Source organism: Rhamphochromis longiceps, linkage group LG5 (genome assembly GCF_057381845.1).
Source record: "Rhamphochromis longiceps isolate RC_006_pf linkage group LG5, R_longiceps_female_GT1.1, whole genome shotgun sequence".
NCBI classification, from domain to species: domain Eukaryota; kingdom Metazoa; phylum Chordata; class Actinopteri; order Cichliformes; family Cichlidae; genus Rhamphochromis; species Rhamphochromis longiceps.
Window position 1 is genome coordinate 10,470,312 of NC_140561.1, and position 21,357 is coordinate 10,491,668.

Below are 21,357 nucleotides of genomic sequence, written 5' to 3' on the forward strand. Positions count from 1 at the left end.
TTCTTCAAAAAGACTTTGGTGCCTTGATGTGGTGATAAAATGATAAGATGGAGTCAGTCTGCTATCAGTTTGCAACTGAATGAGGTCAAGTGGCAGTTACAAGCAATGTGTGAAAATACTGAAATGAACTATAATAAACTGCAAATGTGTTACAATCAACAATGGGAACAGAAATTTCAAACAGCTCCAGAAGGACAGTGATCCAAGTGGAAAATGACCCGCCTGCTGGGCAGCCTTGCTTTATATAGGTAATATAACCAGTATAACGGTCATATTTTGTGTATGACAACTCATGAGTGGGTACTGTCCGTTGATTTTCTGTCAGGTCCCCCCCCCTCGTTCAGCAAGTCTGTTTCCAAAATGACAATAGCAATGGCGGAAACACACGCACGATGCCTGACAACTGGACTTAAATAAACAATGGGTGGCGTCATGGTGGCATGGTGTCCATCTTTTGTATACATTTTCTTTTGTGTAAATAAGTTCAAGGAAAAGAAAAACTCACCAAATCCCCTAAGCTCCATGGCTGTCCGTTTTAGGACCTTTCAGCTTCTTGTTTCCGCATTACAGCCCCGCAGCTAATATGTTTTAGTTCAGTTTCACTTTTTTCATTAATCCTTGATTTTCGTCAGTGCAGGCAGTTATATGATAAAGACTGTAATAGACCAGCTGTACACTGAGTGATTATTAAATATAGAATGTACAATGTTCCCAATGGTAGCACACACAGGAAGTGTCACACATGAAACACTAAACTGAGCAGCCACAGGGCTCAGCCAAACTGAGATTAAAATGGCTTGAAATCATGCTGTGCTTACTCCCCGAATCCTGCGACTTCCCCAGGATTCAGGGAGTAATGACTCTGACAAGCTATGAAAGGTGAACGACTGGATTAGCTGACCAGGTCACATGCTCTCACAGCTCATTCCTGTCTCTTCCTTCAAAAGGAGGCAACAGCAACAACAAAAAAAAACAAAAAGCCCATGGACAAACCGGAAGGTGGAACAGCTCACATGAGGATACAGCAGACTGCACAGGTCATGGTGGGTCATCATTAATGGGTCACATGATCGACTGTGGTGTAGGTCTAAGCAGCCGAGATCTGCTGAATGACAGGCTGTTTGAGTTATGAGGCTAGCTAACCAGCTTAGCTAGCCACAAGCCAAAGCCTCTCAGGGAAAAGGAGGGGGGTGGGGACGCAGGGGTCAAGTGGAAGGCAGCACAGCAAGTACGCGTAACCATGCAAAAGCAAGCACTGTGTACTGTACATTGCTCAGTGACCCGTGCAAGAAGCGCACAGCAGGTGAAAGCAGCTGATTTTTGCCCAGAAATGCACAGAAACAAGATTTTGGTATTGTAGAGTGTAAAAGAGGCCTCACTCCTGGAGAGACTGTGAAGAAGAAAAGACCAAACACACACACACCTGTTGGGTGTGCAGCAGCACACGTGCCGATACGATCTTCGCAGCAGCTGCATCAGCAGCTAGAACAAGGGCTTCCACTGTGCCCTCTGAGACATGACTTTACTTGACTAGACTGCCACCGGTGCTTATACTCACTCGTCCAAGTTTCACAATATGGATGCTGATGAAGCACCGCAGGACATAAATCAGTGCTGAAGTACAAAAAGGAGGGGAAACCCAGCAGCTGAGTCTAACTGAGCAATGCGAAGAGATCATCATCTACAGCAAACTTAGAAAGCAAAGGGTTAACATGGACCATCCTCTCGTTTTCCCCTCGCTGCCGCTTCAAACCGAATAACAGAGCATTAGGTTCTGGATGGATTCTTGTTATCTGCAATCAATTTTAAATGGAATCCAATAAAAGAGAAGCTGACACAGCGACTAAATCAGGTTTGGAGGTGAGTGAGTGCAGATGAATCTACTGTCAGCTCTCTGCACTATAATCTACTGCAAGCCCACTGATTAGCATTTGGGGTAAGTGGAGAGGAAAGTAAAGTTAACCAATCCATCACTGTCAAGATGAAGCACTCAAAGATTCAGAGGGAACACTGATGGTCACGGGTCACCTTTGAAGTCTTTATTTTACAATATTGACAAAGCAGTTTGACTTGAGACACAGCAGTCCTCTCTCTTTTGTCTACTTTTTATTTGGATGAGCATCGGGTGGGCTGGTGGACTGAAGCTGGTGTTACATTTTACGTGAGCAGATTATTCAATCCAGCCTCCGAGCTTCTTGGCAGTACAGCTAAACTGAGCGTGCACTCTTCATTCTTTGTTAAAAGGCAACACTCGTGCTGCTTTCGCAATTTTAGCTGAGTACAAACAGACAGGGCTGACGGCTGTTTCTGAGAATGATTGAACACAGATTTCGTACCCAGGGTTAAGTCTGCAGCTGGTTTTACAGGAACACTTGCACACTGCATAGCAGAGATGTGAGGCTGCACTCACATGCCCTCATCACTGTTCGGAGAAAGAAAAAAAAAAAAAAAAAAAGTACCCTGACGAGTTCTGGGTAGAGTGACAGAAGCCCTGAGGTAAAGATAAAGCCCTTTAGATAACAATCTTTCATTTTAAATCACAAGCTGTGCTTGAAACTTCAAGGGGTTTAGACTGAGAGAGACAAACGTATGAAATCTAAGCAAAATTTAAAAAAAAAAAAAGTCAAAATCTTTGGCGCACAGATGTGCATTTGGTTCTTCTCAAATCCAGTCACTCTTTAACTTTTAATTCAGAAAGTTGTTTATCTTTTGAATGGTTTCCTCCTGCTGACCCAGAGAATCCAGCAGAATGCCCATAAACGTCTTCTTCAGTCCAAATCCATCCATCTTGTTCTCCAGCTTATTCTGCATATTGCGTTTGCGACATGAAGCATGTGCAAATATTACTGAAAGACAAACCCGTAGAAAAATGTCAGCTGTAATATCACACTTTGAGGATCTGGAAAATGTGTTTCATTGATTTTGAAACATTTCATGATGTCACAAATGCAGTGATCATTATGCTCTGAATAATTATTAGACATTCAATCACCCAATCCCCTCTGAAAGCCAAACTTACAAGTCAGGGGTAAAGTGATGGCCCACATGAATACCAAGATGCTCCCCAGCATGGAAATCAATATGCAGCTGGTAACCATGATCAAAATGATGAACGCTGAAGGTTTCTGCTTCTTAAAGTTGTTGATCGCAGCTCCGTTCTCCCCCACCCACACCGAAACCACGAACACGACCGACACCACGACTATGGCTATGAGCGTCTCCAGAGGTTTCAGGATCCTGCAAGGCAGCAGCATAGAACATATGAGGGCAAGTTTAACGTACAACCCTTGTGTGCAATATTCGTCTGCCCAACTCCAGGTCCTACCCCTTGGGTTATACCTCCTTATGTGCATTTTATAATATGTAAAATAACTTGTGTAAAGTGCGCTTTTCTACTGCTCAGCTTCACACGATTATGACACTCAGGTATACACAGACATACACAGCCAGTAAATAACTCATGTTCAGTCCAAGCATGCAAAAGGCCCACTTTCACTGTGTACATGCTGCATATAATGTATTTTGTCAGTATATTTATGTGATTTAAGGCTCTTTTTTTTTTTTGCCTTAATGTCGTTATGCTTGCATAATGACAATAAACAGTCCCGAATCTTGAATCTGACATGCAGCTGGAGCACAGGCGCTGTTCTTGTGTGCTAACTGGCTCCATCAAGTGGTCAGATGCTGTGTGTGCAACAGCAACTGCTGAGTGGATCAGATTGGTTTACAAAAATCAAATCTCAGATTAGTTTAATTGTACGAAACAGCAGTAGGGGCAAATCAAGAAAAATTTAGCGAATAAAAAGAATTAGAATAAAGTCAAAATTTCAAGATTAGAGTCGCAATTCTATTTCGAGAAAAAAGTCGAAATGTGGAGATTACAGTTGTTCAAGACAAAATGCCACGGTTGCTCTGCCCTCTGAGTTGGTGAAACTACTTCAGAATCAGTTTTAGCAACAATGAAGGGAATGATTTCTCTTTTGAAACAGCTTGTAATGGACAGTTCGTAGGGCATCGATAGTTTCAATATCAGAGCATGTATGTTGTATCACACGCTGGCTGATCACTAACTCATGTACACAGGCAAACGTGGCAGTTTGTCTTGAAACAACTCCATTTTTCTTAATGTGCCCCTAATACTTATAAGTGTGTGTACACTTGGGATGATTAATATTTTTCCACTGAAACTGAGAAACGCCCCTTGCTGTTTGCAACCTGATGCCACTAAACCTGTTTCATAAAAGAAAAATGGAAAAGTTGTGAAATGCAAACAAAACAAAAACAGACAAACAAAAAAACCCCAAACAACTCTGGTGGAACATTTCACACTAAAACTTAGAAATATGACTTGATAGAAAACAAGCATCCAAAACAAGTTGAGTTTGCCCGAAGTGTTGCTGTTAAAAGATTCAGAGAACACAGTCCAAAAGTGTGGGGGTGTCACCGAGTTAGCTGTGACCTCTTCAGACCCTTGCGCAACACTGCATAATAGCACAGGAACACTTCTAAAAACTACTGATGAGAAATAAATTTTAAACTGGTGCATCCACAAATGCAAGTTAAAACTGCATATAAGCAAAACCAGAGCTGTCCTCTTTGCGCTGACCACATTCAAGATGGACTGGAAAACTGTGCTGTGGATATTCTCAGGGCTAAAGAGGAAAAGCAGAATCAGTGATGGTATCAAGGTGTGTTAGCGCACATGTGCATGCCTTCATGCATGTGTGAAGGCCCTGATAACACTTAACGATTTAAATACTTGGAGCAACATATACTGCTATGCACATGATATCCTTTTCTTTTTCTTGTTTCATGGAAACTACAGACAGTGCAAAAGATGCCAAACCACATTCTTCAACAGCAGGGCTGCTAAACTGGCTCGTCGGCGGCTCAGATGTCTCACACACTAAAAACATTTAGAGCACTAAGGAACAGAAAATAGAATTAACTTTTGTGAGGCTGAAATCTTACAAATCCAGGATAGGACAATCTGAGCATTTATTACATTTTCAAAACACAATAACACTTCTCATTGTCCAAATTTGATATAATCACATTGTCTAAGGTTTAAATAAATCAGCAGATTGAAGCATTCTATTCTCATCTCCATCAAGACATCAAGATATCTCTTGTGCCTGTGCAGACATATTTGCTTTGTGATAGATCCAGCCTTGGCACGACGACAGTGATGCCACCAGGCCAAGTCCATGACCTCAGTAAATGTGGCTAGTGGCCTGCTAAGCAACTTAGTCAGGCTTTGTTGGATTACTGGCATCAAAAAAGCTCAAGAAAACTTCAGGAAACACGGCTTGATGAAGGTGGAAGCGGTTAAAATGTAGCATGATCAACTCATTGTCATATGCAGATGTTCGTCCTTTTATAGCAGAAAAGTTAATCTCCACAAAGTCCACAGAGGCTCTTTGGGCATTCTGTAGTACTTTTACTTGGAACTTTTCCTTTTGCAGTGACTTTTTCTTTTAATGTCTTGTTACAGTCACCTCATCTATACTTTGACGGTTTAGCTCTACTTCCTCATATTTAGCTCTATTGTTTAGTCAACATGGAGAGCTGATTTCTTGCTAATTTGTAGGAATGTTGCTCTAATCCTGAAAATCCTCTTCTTCTTGTAGGTTTGGTCTACAGGTATAATACTGAGTACACTGCACATAGTCCCTACTTAATCTGCCTACACTGACTTTTAATACTTCTTTGGTAAGCTTGCAAAAATGCCTTCAAACCGTACAAACAGTATAATATTACACTGATTTATTTTCTCCGAGTTATCATATATCATATACAATAACACTATAAAACAACTGACTTTCACAAACACACAGCATAGAGACTGTTTGCTCTACACTGAATGGAAATAGCATCACAGGGTTTTCTGATGTTAAGTGGTTAAGCCATTCTGTCCAACTTGTTTGAACTTTGACACGTCTGAAAAACCAGACGTGTCAAAGTTCTCCCTGACAAATTCTCCAGTGCTCACTAATCAGGAGACTGGGGGCCTCTGATTAAGTTGCTGTTTTATCACCAGTGCTATCTGCAATATAACAGCTGACCAGAAGGCTTATGGGGCTTTCATGACCACAGCAAGTGTTGTGGCACAGCTCAGTGGACATCATTATTTTTAGCAGGCTGGGCTTTAGAAGGGGGGGGGGGGGGGGGGGGTAGTGAGAAGCAAAGCCAGGATGTTTTAGATCAGAGATAATATATGTCACATCTACCTTGTATGTAGTTACAAGATAATAGACGACTTCAGAAAATTCCTTTGCATAGGCACGTGTCTGTGCATGGATCTTGTTTTAAGTTATTCTACTTAAGTCCATTCTCAAAATTGTTTGCAGATACCTGTTTCACTGTTTAGAGCAGCCCCCACAAACGCAGGCTGTTTCTCAACTATAGAGTTAATATATGTGCATTTTAACACTGCTTAAATTACATTCTCATTTAATGATCGGTCGTTGGTTCTGGCACCAAAGAAATAAAAGTTCATATTCAGAATATAACAATAGCAGTGCATCACAGTCATTGTACTTTATGCGAGCTGGGTAAATAAACAAAAAAGACGAAGTTCTCTGATATAACATTACTTACCCGACGAGGAGGAAAACGGAGGTGACCAAAGACAGATAATTAGTTTGATAATAAAGCAGGTTGCTGACGACTCTGTTGTTCCATTTCGTAAAATCTTTGTCTGGTTTTGCGAATCTATTTGAGCCCGGAAAGAAGTCGGTCCACGGTCGGAGCGGTGCCACCTCCACCCTAGCCATCACTTCTGCCCCCTTTACTAAATCTGACAGCGCACAGAATCTGACAGACAATCGCCCTTAACTTCAAACCAGAATCTCGCGAGACTTGTTGTTGCACGTTCGTTAAAAACACTGCCTGACGAAACCTCGCGCTATTGGTTAGTAAAGTGCCCGGTATGGAAACTCTTCCGGCCAGCTTTCACGAGAGATAACAGGACGGTGTTATGGGAAATAGTGGCGATTTATGCGCATATAATCTCCTTGTTAAGTTGTAGGTCAGTTTGTCTGTTGTTTTTGGTTACACATACGTTGGCATGGAAAAACATCAACGTGAAATGTTCACGAGAGCTGCTCGAGCGCAGGAGCATGCGTTCAGTGACTCATAGCTAGCTAGCTCGATAGAAGTAGTGATACACAACCAAGCAGCAGCCCGTGACAACGTGTCTTTTGTCTGTGCAGATGTGGAGCAGGTTACTGAGTCCTCGTGTGAGTGGTAGAGCAAGTTTGTGTTGGAGAAGCCTGTTTACCATGCAGCTAAAGACCAGCGAGTTCCAGTCCCTGTTCACTGATGGACTGAATGGATTGGCAGGTGAGGCACAGCTGCGGAAGGACACGTGCTAGCTGCACGGTCACTTAAACCTCTGAGTTTTCGCCTATTTGTGAAATGTTAATACCCGTGCACAATGACAGAGTGACTGACAACTTGATCACTTCCTATTAAAAATAAATGGGGACACTCGGAGAGCAGTTAAGTAACGAAGACCGCCCGTCGGTCTGTTACTTACTTTCTTATACAATTAATTATTAATGCAGTTTTTATTCAACATCGAGGTTTTTTATTAGGTACAGGTTTATTGTTTTAATGCATTGCGCTTCCATGGCGAGAAATTGAGTTTACTATACCGGAAAGAAGGGTTTGATGATGGTTCTTCTATGTTGATAGTAATAATTGCTTTATTTATTTAGTATTAAAACAGAAAGCTTGGAAATTGGGACCAAATATAAAACGGGATTTAAAAAGAAAATAAATATTAAGACAGAAAAAGCACTGCATCAGAAACGTATTATGTTGTAAGAGCCAAAAAACACACGAAGCACTCTGAGAGCCCAAATCTCCACCAAGGCAGCTCACTCGCTGGACAGTAAGAAACACTTTTAAATAGCTCTGTGTAGCATTATTATTGTTTTGACCTTCAGATCAATCTACTAACCTTGAATGAGAGGTTTAAAGCCCAAATGGGACATGAAATTCTAAATCTTTATACAGTGCTAACCACACTTGTAAAAATCATAGTTTCTAAGTTATAAAGCTTTTTGTCAGTTTATGACCAACAAGTCATTAAGTTGACCTTGAAGACCTCAGTGGGTCTAAGCCAAAATTTAATGGATATCATAATTAATGTCAAACTTTTGAGCTATCGTGTTTACAGACAGAAATACACACGTGCATAAACAGTACCAGAAACACAAGCTCCTTGAACGAAAGCAAAAGAGAATTAAAAACCAAATGAGAATATAAAGCAGCAATAAGAGGGCGAAAGACAAACCAGAGAGATCAATGATGTCACAAAAGCAAGTTTATAAAAATGTGTTTTTTTTTAGTGATTTCAAGTAGTCACCAATTTTACCTTATCTCCTTGGGCAGATTGTTTTCGAAAGCTTGGGGCTGTGATGGCAATAGCACGGTCACCTTTAGATTTAAGTCTTGACTTTAGAGCAACCAGAAGGGCCTCAGCTGCTTTAAAAGTGACTAGTAAAATAATTTAAAACTTTTAAAACACATTATAAAACATGTAGAGAGGTAGAAGCAGAGCTGCTGCATTTTAATCTGGTTGGAGGCGAGACTGACTTTTCATTTATGCCAGAATGATTGAATAGCCTGTGGATGTTATTTTGAAGAAGCCGGGCCAAATAGGTTTTCAACGTTTGCGTGAAAAGTCACCAAGTTATAAGAAGCTGTCATTCCCTGATGTTGTCCCTCAACCTGCCTGAATAAATCCTGTTGATTAAAACAGCCATAGACCCTTTTTTCACATATTTTGATGGTATGAAAAGCAGAGTTGGATTTAAGTGGGAGTCACGTCAGTAAAACATGATAGTGAACTAATCAAAAACAGAACATACCCCAGAGTGACTGATTTAACTGATATTTGTGATGATGGCTGCATTTCAAACTTCACTTTAGCATCTTTGATGCAGTGCTTCACAGATGATGCAACTGTTCTTTCTCTTCTGTGTCAGAATGTCTGCTTCAGGACCAAAGCAGTGTGTAAAACTTGCCCCCTTTTTTTTTTTAAAGGTATATTTAGACGAGAAAGAGATCGTGAGATGTAAAACTCCCTGTTTTATTAACAGACTAAGGATGAAATAGTTAAAATTTTTAAACTTATCAGGTGATTTGCAAGATAGCAAATACACTGCAGAGGTCAAAACAACCTCCAGGCACAACTTCTGAAAAGTTTCCTGAGTGTGTTTGCACGGTTTTTCCAGAGGTGTTTGAGAAACACCAGCATGAGCTGAGGATAGCTGGAGGTGCTGTGCGGGATCTGCTGTCTGGGAAGCGGCCTGAAGATGTGGATTTTGCTACCACAGCCACTCCAGAGGAGATGAAGCACATGTTTCAAACGGCTGGGATCAGGATGATCAACAATAAAGGAGAGAAGCACGGGACTATCACTGCACGAGTAAGAGGCTCTGCTGTGTAACGCTGATGAAGTCTTTCATTTGTCTAAATAATGCTAAAAGCTGTTTTGAACACAGTGTTAAACTTAACTGTCAGCGACTGCTTAACCAAACTTGCTGTCCTGGTATAGTTATGGTAGCTAATGTTGTTTGAAAGGAACAATAACTTTATTACTGATTTCTTAGAAAATGTATATTTTCTGTCTGTTTTTGTCTAATAGAAAATAAAATGCACTTAAGAAAATAATAAGTATTTAGACAGCTACATTTGAAGTGTACTCTATAGATAGATGCTGGGTGTCATTTTTAAAGATTCGCATGAGGTTCAGATTTTAGAGTTGGTGTTTATGGTAAATATGGGTGAAGGGGAGGTCATGTGAGTTAACAAGGCAAGAATTAGTGACGCTTAAAAATGCATCGCAAATATTAGAGCTAGTTTGTCCAAATCAACACTTGTGATGATTCTTAAAATAAAAACCAAATGAAAAAAAAACAAGCCAGTCAAACAAGGTTTTAGGCTGAATGAGCTTTCTTCATAATTAGGATTAAGAATTAAATGTTTTAAAATTTAAATGAACAAATCAAAAAGTTCGTCTCATACAGTAGCTGTTTTATATTTTAAGGTAAATAACCTACAGAATTACAAACTAAAAGTGTAATTGTCCAGATTCTTCACATCTGTTTATGACCACGTGGTCATGTGAGGGTCAGTTATAATGGTGGAATAAAGTAAGTGTGCAAATATAAAGTAAATACGTGAGCAAAGATTGTGATGATTCACTGAGCAGCCAGCTGCATCATCAGTCTGATCAGTCAAATCTTAAATCTTAATGGAAAGATTGTAATGGTTGAACGGCCCTGATGCATTGCATAAATAAGCAGCCCACTAACAGGATGATCTTGATGAGTGTTTCCTTTATTGGGTGTTTGCAGCTGCACAATGAGAGCTTTGAGGTGACCACACTGCGAGTGGATGTTCAGACTGATGGACGTCATGCAGAGGTGGAATTCACAACTGACTGGCAGAAAGACGCTGAGCGGAGAGACCTCACCATTAACTCCATGTTTCTGGGTAATTTCCCTTCTTCTCCACTGAGCCTAAAAATGGACTGTACAAAGAATTGATAACACTGAGCTTCTTTCACCTGTACCTTCACCTTCACCCAAAATCTAAAAACCATTTTCATCTAGCACGTTTTATTTTTTTTTAATTATGATGTTTCAAGTATTGTACAGCTGTGATAATGGGACAGATTCACCATTTAAGAAATAAATCTGGTCTCCAGAAAAGTGAAGCCAAAATTAGGAATGTGTTCTTGGTGTTTTTCCTGAAATCTGTTAACTGATGCTTGACAGTGAGTTCAAAAGGAAGCTTAAGCCACAGGAAGCACTCGAGCAGGTTGTCCAGAATTTTCTTGGCAATCACAGAGCAGAGAACTTGAGTTTGTATTGAGAATAAACACATTAAAACAGTTTTGGAAGTACTTAAAATGTCAGAAATTATGTTGCTATATTGATATTTAAAAATGTCAAAACATCAGTGATGTGCATCTCAAACCTGCCATGCAAGCTTAAATTAGTTTTCATATGCGAAATCAATGTAAAAACAAACAAATTAAAGAGAACTAGAAGAAGAGTCGGTCTGAAGTTCCCAGTTGCAACCAAAAAGTATTGTTTTTGCATTCCAATTTTTTTGTGACAAGTTGTGTGACTCTGCTTCCTATAACAGGTCTGGACGGCACATTGTATGATTATTATCGTGGATATGAGGACCTGCAGAACCGTAAAGTGCGGTTTGTTGGCAGCGCTGAACAAAGGATCAAAGAGGACTACCTGAGAATACTACGATATTTTAGGTAACTTTCTCATTTCTTTTTGTATCTACTTGAGACTGTGAAGTTTAAAAAGCAGATTGTCTTCCTTGTTTGACGTGAGCCTACTAACCACCTCACTCCCATCATTTTGTCGCAGGTTTTACGGCCGAGTTGCTTCGGAGCCCGGTGACCACGAGTCTGAGACACTGACTGCCATCAGGGAAAATGGTCACGGACTGGGCGCTATATCGGGAGAGCGAATCTGGGTGGAGCTAAAAAAGTTGGCGGTCGGGAACCATGCTGCTCACCTGCTACAGCTGATCTATAGCCTGGAACTGGCTCAGTACCTTGGTGAGAGAGGGAGGGCACGGCTGGGTGTCTTAATAATTAATAACTCCAGATAAAAAATGTTTATATGTTTATGTTCAGCTGTTTTTAAAAAGAAGAAAAGGTAAATCTGACATTTTAAGAGTTTTTCACATTATATCCAGCACTACCAAAGATGAATTAGAAAAATTAATTATTTTAAAAAGGAAATCATGATGGTTGCAGCTCAGATGTCAACATTAGTTTTTCCCTGTAGGTTTTTTTATTTTTTTTTTTATTTTATGTATTTATTTAGCTGACGGTTACACATACACTCATACTCATAGAACTGGTTATTATTTGTGAAATATGCTTTTTGTAGACAACATTTTTTACCCAATATGGTCAAATTTGACCTCTTTGTGTAGAGCATGGTATCCCTTTTGCCTTGGCACGGATCCTTCTTAAAAGTGGGCTGAGGGGATGGCAGTGAAATCATTGTTTTCTTAGCATAGGTCTGGACATAATGGATCAAATGTGCCAACCTTTTTCTTGCAATTTGCAGCTGTTTATAACTGGGAGAAAGTTTTGGTTTCCTTCCCTGAGATAAAGAGGATTAAGTGCCTCCTGATGTCTGTGGTCCTCTGAGCTCTATTATTGTCTCGTATCTAATAAGGTTCTATTTCCTCTGATTTAACTCTTGTTAAATTAGTATTTAATAGGATTGAGGGAGAAATCATTCTACCAAACATTTTCTGTCTTGTTACACGTCAGTTCTGGTCACTCCCTCCTGTCCCTGCTGCTCCTCAGGGTTACCTCCAGATGGCGATATTGACGAGATGAAGCGAGTGTGGCAGAACGCCAAAGACCGCTCTCCCAAACCCATGACCATCCTGGCTGCTCTGTTCCGCTCCCCAGAGCAGGTGGAAAAGATGGACATCCGATTGAAGGTGTCCAGAGAGGAGAAGAACCTGGCACTGTTTCTGGTCAAATACAGACGGGAGCTCTGCAAGAGAGAAGATGAGCCAGACAGCCTCAAACCTTTCACTGACTTTATTATTGACGTAAGTTTCTTCTTCTTCCACTCAGTCTGTACAGAGAATATTATTTCCAGACCAATGTGGTCACTGATATTAGTCACATATGTGTTTAAAAAGCCAGTTTCACAGACATTAATTAACCCTTTGAGTCTGTGAATGTTCCCTACCATAGCCTGTGTCGCTAATGTTCAAGAGTTGCCAGCCTGCAGCCGTCATTCACAACAGACTGCAGCATGTTCTCATCCGACTGTTACGGCTTTGTTTTCAGAGGCAGGAAGTATTTAGGAAATGTGTGGCATCGTTAACCAGAGCTGAACCAAAACCACTGCTGATCTTTGATGAAATATTTATCTTTGCAATGTTTGTAGAATAAAAAAAAAAATAGTTTCCAAAACATTCTGGTAGTTATTTTTGTAAATGGTGCATATTTCACAAATCTTAGCTGAACCTTAGTTTGTGTTATAGCAGTATTTGTTTTAGCTGTTATTTTAAAGTTGTTTTGTTTTTTTATGTGGAAATGTCAACATAAATCGCTCTGGTGTTTAGATTTGCTAAATTGATTTGACACTAGTTTAAGCTTTGATCAGTTTTCGTTACAACCCAGCTCATAAGCTGAAACACACCGGAGAGAGACTGACACCAGAGTTTATAGAAACATCAGTTTTATTTTTAATTAGTTTATAATCTCATCTATCAAAGCCAGCCAACACTGTGCACTGCCACTGCAGGAGAGCAGGGGGTAGCAGAGGAGCCTAGAACAGGTCAAAGAGCCGAACCAAAACCAGATCTGTTAGGGTCAAATACTCTACAGCAGGGGTAGGCAACTCCAGGCCTCGAGTGCCGGTGTCCTGCAGGTTTTAGATCCCACCCTGGGTTAACACACCTGAATCAAATGATTAGTTCATTACCAGGCCTCTGGAGAACTTCAAGAAATGCTGAGGAGTCATTTAGCCCTTTAAATCAGCTGTGATGGATCAAGGACACATCTAAAACCTCCAGGACACCGGCACTCGAGGCCTGGAGTTGCCTACCCCTGCTCTACAGCTACCAAAACACTCTGCTAGTTCTTTCTGTAGTTAGTGCATCTTTCACAAACCGTAGCTCAACTTCAGTTTTAGTTGTAGCAGTATTTTTTTAAAACTGTCATTGAAGTTCTTAAAGACATAAATATGAAATTGTGTTTAGATTTGCTAATTAGACACATGATTCCACATTCAAGCTAAAGTATAATAGACAATTTCAACACTATAAAGCCTACATTATTGACATTCTACACTTTCTTTATATTTCCATGTATAACTAGACATACATGCTGGGCAGTATTTATAAGGGAATAGTATTGTCTTTTATATGTAGTTATTTTGTTTTCTTTGTTCTTTTTAAATGTACTTGAAGTTTAGTGCAGTAAAATTAACACATTTTAGGGACTAATTGAAAAAAAAAAAAAGTGTTGCCAATGCAAACAAAGGCAGCAGGATTTTACAGATAAGACATTTTATGAAAGTTTAACCTAACTTGACCGCAAAGAGAGATCAGAGGTACAAAGTACTGTGATATTTAGAATCCGTATATCAGTCGCTATATGCTTGTGGTCAGTACAAACAATGGTAGTAAGAACCATAGTTTTAAATGGCTCTATACAACATTATTATTATTACTTTGACTTTAAGATCAGTTTATTGGCCAGGGGTCAAATGCGACATATTTTAAATCTTTCTACAATATTTTCTATATGTTGAAACTACACACCGCACTTGTAAGTATTGTTTCTAAGTCATAAACGCTCCCGTGCTATGGAAATGTGCTTTGCTACCAGCGCGAGTAGTCGTGTCTTGAGCTGGTGACAAAACTAATTATGGAAACTAACAAACATACTGATTGTGACATGAAAGCCTCGTAAATGTCAAGATGAGGTAGATTTTTACAATGTTTTGTACACAGACAGTAAAGAGTATGACCATCAACAGGAAGTATCCTGAAGTTTAAAAAGAGCCATCAAGACATTTATGCAAATATAGCGAGTAAAGGAGGGAGTTGGTTTATTTCTGGTTTATTTAATCCAGTGACTCTTGCTTCATGTCATTCAATTAGTGAATGAAAATCAGCTGAACAAGTAAGAGTTTTAAGTTCCACCATTTAATGGTTGCAGCTTTCTTTAAAAAATAAAAAGTGATCGGTGCAGAGTCAGCTTAGGCCAGGAGGGCTGCCTGGTTTATAACATGCTGGTGGATCCCTGACTGTGAGCGAGGAAGTGAACATGTACAACACCTTGTAGGATTAAGCAATAATTGAAAGATGGCATGTTTACTGAATATATAAAAAGTCAGTTTGGGAGAGACAGTGTTCTGTTCTCACCATTTTTCTAAAGTTATTTTCAAAACCAAATTTAGTCGTTGTATCTTAAGCTGTCACTTTTTTTAGACTGTTTTTGTTCTTATATGTTTTAATTTAATTTTTGTTTTACTCAGGTTGACATTGATAAACAAAAACACAACCCTTCCATCACCAGAGGCACCACTGGATAAAGTAGACGGAGAAAGAACGAAGACTGGTTTCTCTGGTTTCTCACTGGGCTTGTCTCGCCTTATAGAGCAGATTTCTTTATTTGGGTTTCGCTGTGTGCATGTTGGTTTGACGTCGGCTGAGAGTCAGTTGGAAAAATGTGCAGCTGCATATTTTTAACCACTCAGGATTTAAGAGAATTTGAGTCAAAACGGTGGCGACAGTTTAAGATTTGTCTGCTTTTGTTGCCAGACCGCTGTCAGTCAAACCTGATCAGACCACAGTGTCCTGAACAGTTCAGCCAAGTATTTACTGTAAATGGTAAACCTTTCTTACTGTTGCTTGTGACTGGGATGTTCTAGAAAATCCCTCTGTGGTTACTTCGATTCACACACATGTCGCATCCTTTCAGAGTCGGGAGCTGGATTCCCAGAGTAAAGTGTGCGAGCTGCTCAAGTACAAAGGTGAGGAGAAGCTCCTGTCAGAGCTGAGCAGATGGTCCATCCCTCGCTTCCCCATCAGCGGGCACGATCTGAGGAAGCTGGGCATCACCTCGGGCAAAGAGATAGGCGCCACCTTACAGAAGCTCCGTGACATTTGGAAGAAGAGTCATTACCAGATGGACAAAGATGAACTGCTGAGTTATGTAAAGCTATAAACAAGCAGAGGAGCAGAAATGTTTTTGTTGTGTTTAGATGGTAATCACATGGACGCTTGATGCTGCGACTGCACTGCTCCTGGGTATTGTTTGAGCAGCCTGATGCTCAAACAATCAGAAAGGATGCTACGGTGAGTGAGACATGAAATCGGGCGGAAAAATGCTCTTTAGCCTGAGCCTGCAGCCTTGGGCCACTATTGTTGATGCTCAGCCAGTTGAATTCTCATCTTTTGCAGTAAACTCGCTCTGACCTGTAAAGGACGACAACACATGGAATAAATTCAGTTTATTCACAGTAGATGTTTATTTTCATTGTTCACATGATGATAGGAAGCAGAGGAATGTTTGTGTCTGTGGCTTTTTTATGTTGACTGTATTTCTGTTTTCTGTACAGATCATTTTACACTTCTACTAAAAGGTTGTTTTCATGGCTGCCCTTTTCTGCATGCTCTGTACAATAAAAGGTGGCCCCTGTGTGTGAATGCTAATGTTTCTGGCACTGTGAGAAATAAATTTTTCTGTGCTGGAGTGAGATTGCTCCTCCCTCCCACAGAGATGAGACATAAAACCCGCTGATCTCCTTTACTACCGCTCTCTGTGTATGAAGAAGCTCAACAGTTGTTCAGCCCGTGTCCCTCCCACCGTCGTTTTTACATTTCGATGAAATCGCCAAGAGTTTTCTGTATCGTTCGCATGCCGCCTCTGCCGCTGGATTCACCTGGAGTGGTTATTTAATCCCCTCTGTGCTGCGCTTGGGTTGAACGCATGGCTTGGATCGGTGTAAATATCAGTAACGTCTCTTCGGAGAGTGCACTGATTGGTGACGATCCTCGGGATGAGCGCTTGGCGCAGGTGGAAATCGCCCTTCTCGCCATCATCTTCATCACAGCGGGGATCCTAAACTTTGGGATTTTGCTGGTGCTGTGGAAGCGCAGGAAGCCGCTTTCCAGAATGCGCGTCTTCGTTTTCCACCTGTGCGTCGCTGACTTGGTGGTCACATTTTTCCAAGTCTGCCCCCAACTCATCTGGGACATCACCGACAGGTTCATCGGTCCAGATGTGCTGTGTCGGGCGGTAAAGTACCTGCAGGTGGTCGGGATGTTCGCCTCCACGTACATGATCGTAGTGATGACTATAGATCGGTACCAAGCCATCTGCAATCCCATGGTAACTTTCCAGAGGCGCAGGGCGCGCTGGAACGGTCCGGTGTGCGCCGCCTGGTGCGTCTCCGTCCTCTGCAGCCTTCCGCAGGTCTTCATCTTCTCTCGGGTCGAGGTCGCTCCCGGCGTGTACGATTGTTGGGCGCAGTTCATCGAGCCGTGGGGACGGAGAGCCTACGTAACCTGGACGACTTTGGTGATATTCGTCCTGCCAATTCTCACCGTGATCGTGTGCCAGGTGCGCATCTGCCGCGCAGTGCAGCTTAACTTCCACATGAAGACGCACCACGTCGGGGAAGCGGTCAGCAAGCCTCCGTCATCGAGGGCCAGCAGCGTGGCAGGAGTGTCCAAGGCCAGGGTGAAGACGGTGAAGATGACCGTGGTCATCGTGCTCGCATACATCCTCTGCTGGACACCTTTCTTCACCGTGCAGCTTTGGTCTGTCTGGGACGACGAGGCACCCACACAGAGTAAGAAGACAGTGATCCCACAACACGCAAAAAGGGCACAGTCTGACATAAAAGTCACTGGAAAGCAAAAAAAAATTGTTATTACTGCAAGTTTAAGTGGCTACAAACGCCATCATGCTCAGGAAAACAATAGAGGAGGAAACTAGAATTTTCTGCATAATTGCTTTGAACTCATTCCACTTATACAATCCCGTTACACTTAATACATCCAGTAAATTACATTATTTCTAACATCTACACCTTAAAATCTCTTAGTATTACAATGAAAGTGAACTTTAAAAGTGAAATTACGAGGGACGGATGCCCTCTCCACTTGAATGAAGTCACTGTAATCGACAGACAGTACATTAGGTCAAAGGTTAATGGTCCTTAATTTCACAAAGCATCAACAGATAACTTAAAATAGCCACAAATCTGTAAGAGACAACCAAGCCCAAATAAAGTGACTCTCATGTCCTCCTCCTCTATCTCCAGGTGCAACCTTCACCATCTTGATGCTGCTTGCCAGTTTAAACAGCTGTGTGAACCCCTGCATCTACATGCTGTTTAGCGGAAAGCTACCCAACAGGGTGGTCAGCCTGCTTTGTGTAGGTCAGCCTGACCTGAAGGAGTCCATGCAGGAAGAAGCCACTGTGGTCAGCTCCATGTACATCAGCCTCAAGAGCCTATCGGACTGCAGATGAAAGCCCCGATGATCACACACTGATTACACCTCATTTCACATGGTGTGAAAGTACGGCTCCCTCATGGTAAAGACTGAAACTCTTCTAATAAGTGTGAAGGCAAACAGCCTAGCAGTGTAATGTTCCTACTCTACAGATGATCACTGCATACAACGCTTTCATACAGAAAATGCCAGACACACGATCTTGCACATCACATTTTGAAAACATTTTTCAAATTAAAAGAACAAAAACAATAAAAAAAAAATAGCTGTGACTGAAATATGTCCTCAAGTACTGGATAAATTCACTAAAATCCCAAATTTGACATTCGTGGTGCTCAGAGGAAGAGTCTCTCTGCAAGCACTAACCTGAGCTTGAATATTACTTTGACTTTATTAGCAGGAAATGCTCAGATATGAATGGTCTCCAGCTGATAATAACTTGAGCAGTAGCGTTTTCGTCTGGCACCGTTATCAGGTAGGAGTTTTATTTTGTCTGAGACCAGCTGACGAGTAAAAACCTCGAAAGCCAATAATCACATCCCCACCAGCTTCAGTTGTGATTTGATTAAAAAGACTGTGGTGTATGACTCAAAATGTTGTTTCTGATATTTTACTGCGTTGAATATTTTCCACAAAAAGGTTGTTTATCAGCTGATCTTGTGAAATGTTTCACCTAAATGCGATTGTTCCCATGTCTGTGTTTAAATATCTCGTATGTCATCTGAATTAAATACTTCAAGCTCCTTTTACGCCCATGTGTACATACGATCATGTGTATGACAGTGTCCGACCTACACTCGGTGGCTGAAATAGTTAACAGGCGACATCAATAGTACTTATTTTCAGACACTCTGTGTTCAGTGCCCCTAGAGAGTCATTGATACATGTTGCCATTTTTCCTTTCATCCCCCAAGAATCTAGGGCTGTGATTTCTGATGACTTGTTTCTTTCTTCCCATCAGCACCGTCACGTTGAGAAAAGAAAAAATCCCTTTGGATTTAAAGCTCAACTGTTTATTTGCACTCGGAGGCCTCGGTTACACATACTTCTGTTTGCTCACTTTATATTTAGGCCTCAAATTTTCTGCTGAAGATCACTTAATAGCGTTTCCATCTTCCACGTGGAGGATGGAATGCAAGCGTATGTAATTATTCAATCGTGCGCTATATATTATTATGCAACATATCATTAGAACTCACGGAGAGCGAGGTGGGAAAGATTAGCAAAAACCCAGCATGCGGCACATCTTTCTGAAGCGAGCGGTTGAAGATGTGCATCTTCTGTGTGTAATTTGCTAGCCAGGAGAACTTAATAAAACATTTCTGTGAAACATCATTACGGCCACAAGAAATGCGCTTCTGTGCTTTCATTAGGCTGCACAGACAAATCCGACACAAATTGTCCAACAATAAATCTGCTTTTACCCTCATCAGCGAGCACCCAGCAGGGACTCGGCAGGGACATTTAACAGTAATAAGAACAACGGCTGCTGGGCGCTCGTGAGGTCATTAATATTTAAACCAATCAGCGCACCCCCTAAAATATAAATGGTTCCCTACACCAAGACCAAAAGTTCACCATAGAACTTGATAAATAAAAATATTGGCCACCCCACTTCAGTTTTCATGCATTACAGGGTCGCATTTCAGTTCTGCTTGGTAGTGTTTATAGTATAAAACACTATGACGTGTCCTTATTCTGGGATTATACTGACCACATACCCAGCATTCAATTGGAAATTACTTACAATAACTGACATAAAATAACGAAACACTGACAGCTCAGTAATGAAATATATAAAGGCCTACTTGTAACAATTGTGTGTTGTCTAGAAAACCTCAATAAAGTTTGTTTGTGCTGGCCTGTGCTCCCTGACTTCAGTTTCTATCATCACATTCATCCGTCGTCGAATCCCAAAGCTATATTAATGTTCTCCAGTGTCTCATGAATGGTCACAACATTTAAACTACTTGTACATGAGGGCATTAAAATAGACATGACTTGAAGGAAAAAAAAAATTATGCACCAAAGTCAGCACACATGTGAATGTGATTAACTCGTCTGTTCACTGTGTTATTCATCTCCGTCCTTTAAAAAAAAAAAATCAATCTCCGTCCTTTAATGCGAGTATTGAGCTGATTATTCTGTCTGATATTTGCTACTTTTGCGTCTTCTTTGAGGAAGCTTGAATGTGCATGCGTTAACTACTCACATCAGCGAAAACGATAATTATTACGAAGGTTCACTTTTTTCAGCATCCTCCTGTCTGTCTCAGATGTGTTTCAGCAAGAGTTTTGCAGATGCTCAAAACATTCTGCGCATTAAAAACGTACCACACCTGAGTGTTTTTGGGATATGTAGGAAATGAGCACATCTCAGCCATGTTGCTCAGCCTGACTGTAAACAATAGAGACAACTTTACCTTTGGTCTGTTAGAACAACAGAAATATTTCTGTGATCCAGCCCCTGGACAGGGCTCAGCACAAACAGTGGCCACATGAGGCCATTTTCATGTTTCCATGTTCCTAACAAGCTTGAAAGCCATTATTTGCTATGACCACTTTTATTCTTCAGCACAGTCTGAGCTCTCTTATGTAAGCTTTTCTTGTCTTTTTTCAGTGCTGTGTCAAACTCTGACAGTACCTTTCTGAGTTTGTAATTCCACCAATTTTGACAAGGTCCCCAGCACCACTGATTGACATGCAGCTTGATACCATGATGCTGTTGTACCTCTCTCTTGACTTCCCCAGTTAATGATATTAACAATGATATGAAATAAAAAGGTGAAATTTGGATCAATCACTCCATAAGCCCTTTTCAGCCCAGTGCTTTTGTAATTTGGCATACATCAGGGGTTTTTTCCCGTTTCCCTTCCATTCAGTAATGGCTTCTGGACAACCACCCTTCCCCTGACACCGAAGTATGCCAAGTTTTCAGTTAATGGCTCTTTGGGAATCACCTTATTGGTGCATCAATACTATTTTATGAGTGTCAAACTGTGTTATCGTTGACACTTTTCATAGATTTATCTAAAGAAAGTGGATATTTTTTCCAACATAGTAACAAAGAGTTAAAAGATACAATTTAAAATTGGTTCTCTGCTAAGTTCTCTGTTCATTGCTTAAGTTAAGGAACCTTGTTTATTACTGAATGATTTGTAGGTCATTGGTGGTCTAAAAAGAAGCAAAAGCAAAAAAACACAACCCCCCCCCCCCCCCCACCCCCCGAAAGACCTTTAGAAAGCCTGCACAACTATTGCTTAAGACCACTTTAGAAATCTGAAGAAAATCTGGCTCCTTGGAA

The 21,357-nt window shown here is 40.9% G+C and overlaps 3 protein-coding genes across 4 annotated transcripts; 2 read left to right on the forward strand and 1 right to left on the reverse strand.

Annotated features, from left to right (window-relative positions):
• Nucleotides 1-2,017: 2,017 nt before the first annotated feature.
• arl6ip5a (ADP-ribosylation factor-like 6 interacting protein 5a) lies at nucleotides 2,018-6,826 on the reverse strand. Its single transcript, XM_085405712.1, has 3 exons — nucleotides 6,601-6,826; nucleotides 3,020-3,237; nucleotides 2,018-2,846 (listed from the first exon to the last, which is right to left on the reverse strand). Exons 1-3 carry the CDS (start codon nucleotides 6,774-6,776, stop codon nucleotides 2,686-2,688), a joined length of 555 nt encoding a protein of 184 aa, XP_085261838.1. The 5' UTR covers nucleotides 6,777-6,826; the 3' UTR covers nucleotides 2,018-2,685.
• Nucleotides 6,827-6,889: 63 nt separating this feature from the next.
• trnt1 (tRNA nucleotidyl transferase, CCA-adding, 1) lies at nucleotides 6,890-16,325 on the forward strand. 2 transcript variants are annotated; one of them, XM_085405711.1, is made up of 8 exons: nucleotides 6,890-7,030; nucleotides 7,215-7,344; nucleotides 9,246-9,439; nucleotides 10,371-10,509; nucleotides 11,167-11,293; nucleotides 11,409-11,602; nucleotides 12,368-12,621; nucleotides 15,066-15,495. In XM_085405711.1, exons 2-8 carry the CDS (start codon nucleotides 7,215-7,217, stop codon nucleotides 15,120-15,122), a joined length of 1,095 nt encoding a protein of 364 aa, XP_085261837.1. In that variant the 5' UTR covers nucleotides 6,890-7,030; the 3' UTR covers nucleotides 15,123-15,495. The 2 variants fall into 2 exon arrangements, with proteins under 2 accessions (XP_085261837.1, XP_085261835.1); XM_085405709.1 differs by lacking the exon at nucleotides 15,066-15,495 and adding an exon at nucleotides 15,512-16,325 and having other exon boundaries at nucleotides 6,891-7,030.
• Nucleotides 16,326-16,445: 120 nt separating this feature from the next.
• On the forward strand, nucleotides 16,446-19,891 carry avpr2b.1 (arginine vasopressin receptor 2b, tandem duplicate, 1). Its single transcript, XM_085407858.1, has 2 exons — nucleotides 16,446-17,387; nucleotides 17,862-19,891. The coding sequence occupies exons 1-2, from the start codon at nucleotides 16,523-16,525 to the stop codon at nucleotides 18,068-18,070; spliced, it is 1,074 nt and encodes a 357-aa protein (XP_085263984.1). The 5' UTR covers nucleotides 16,446-16,522; the 3' UTR covers nucleotides 18,071-19,891.
• Nucleotides 19,892-21,357: the final 1,466 nt, after the last annotated feature.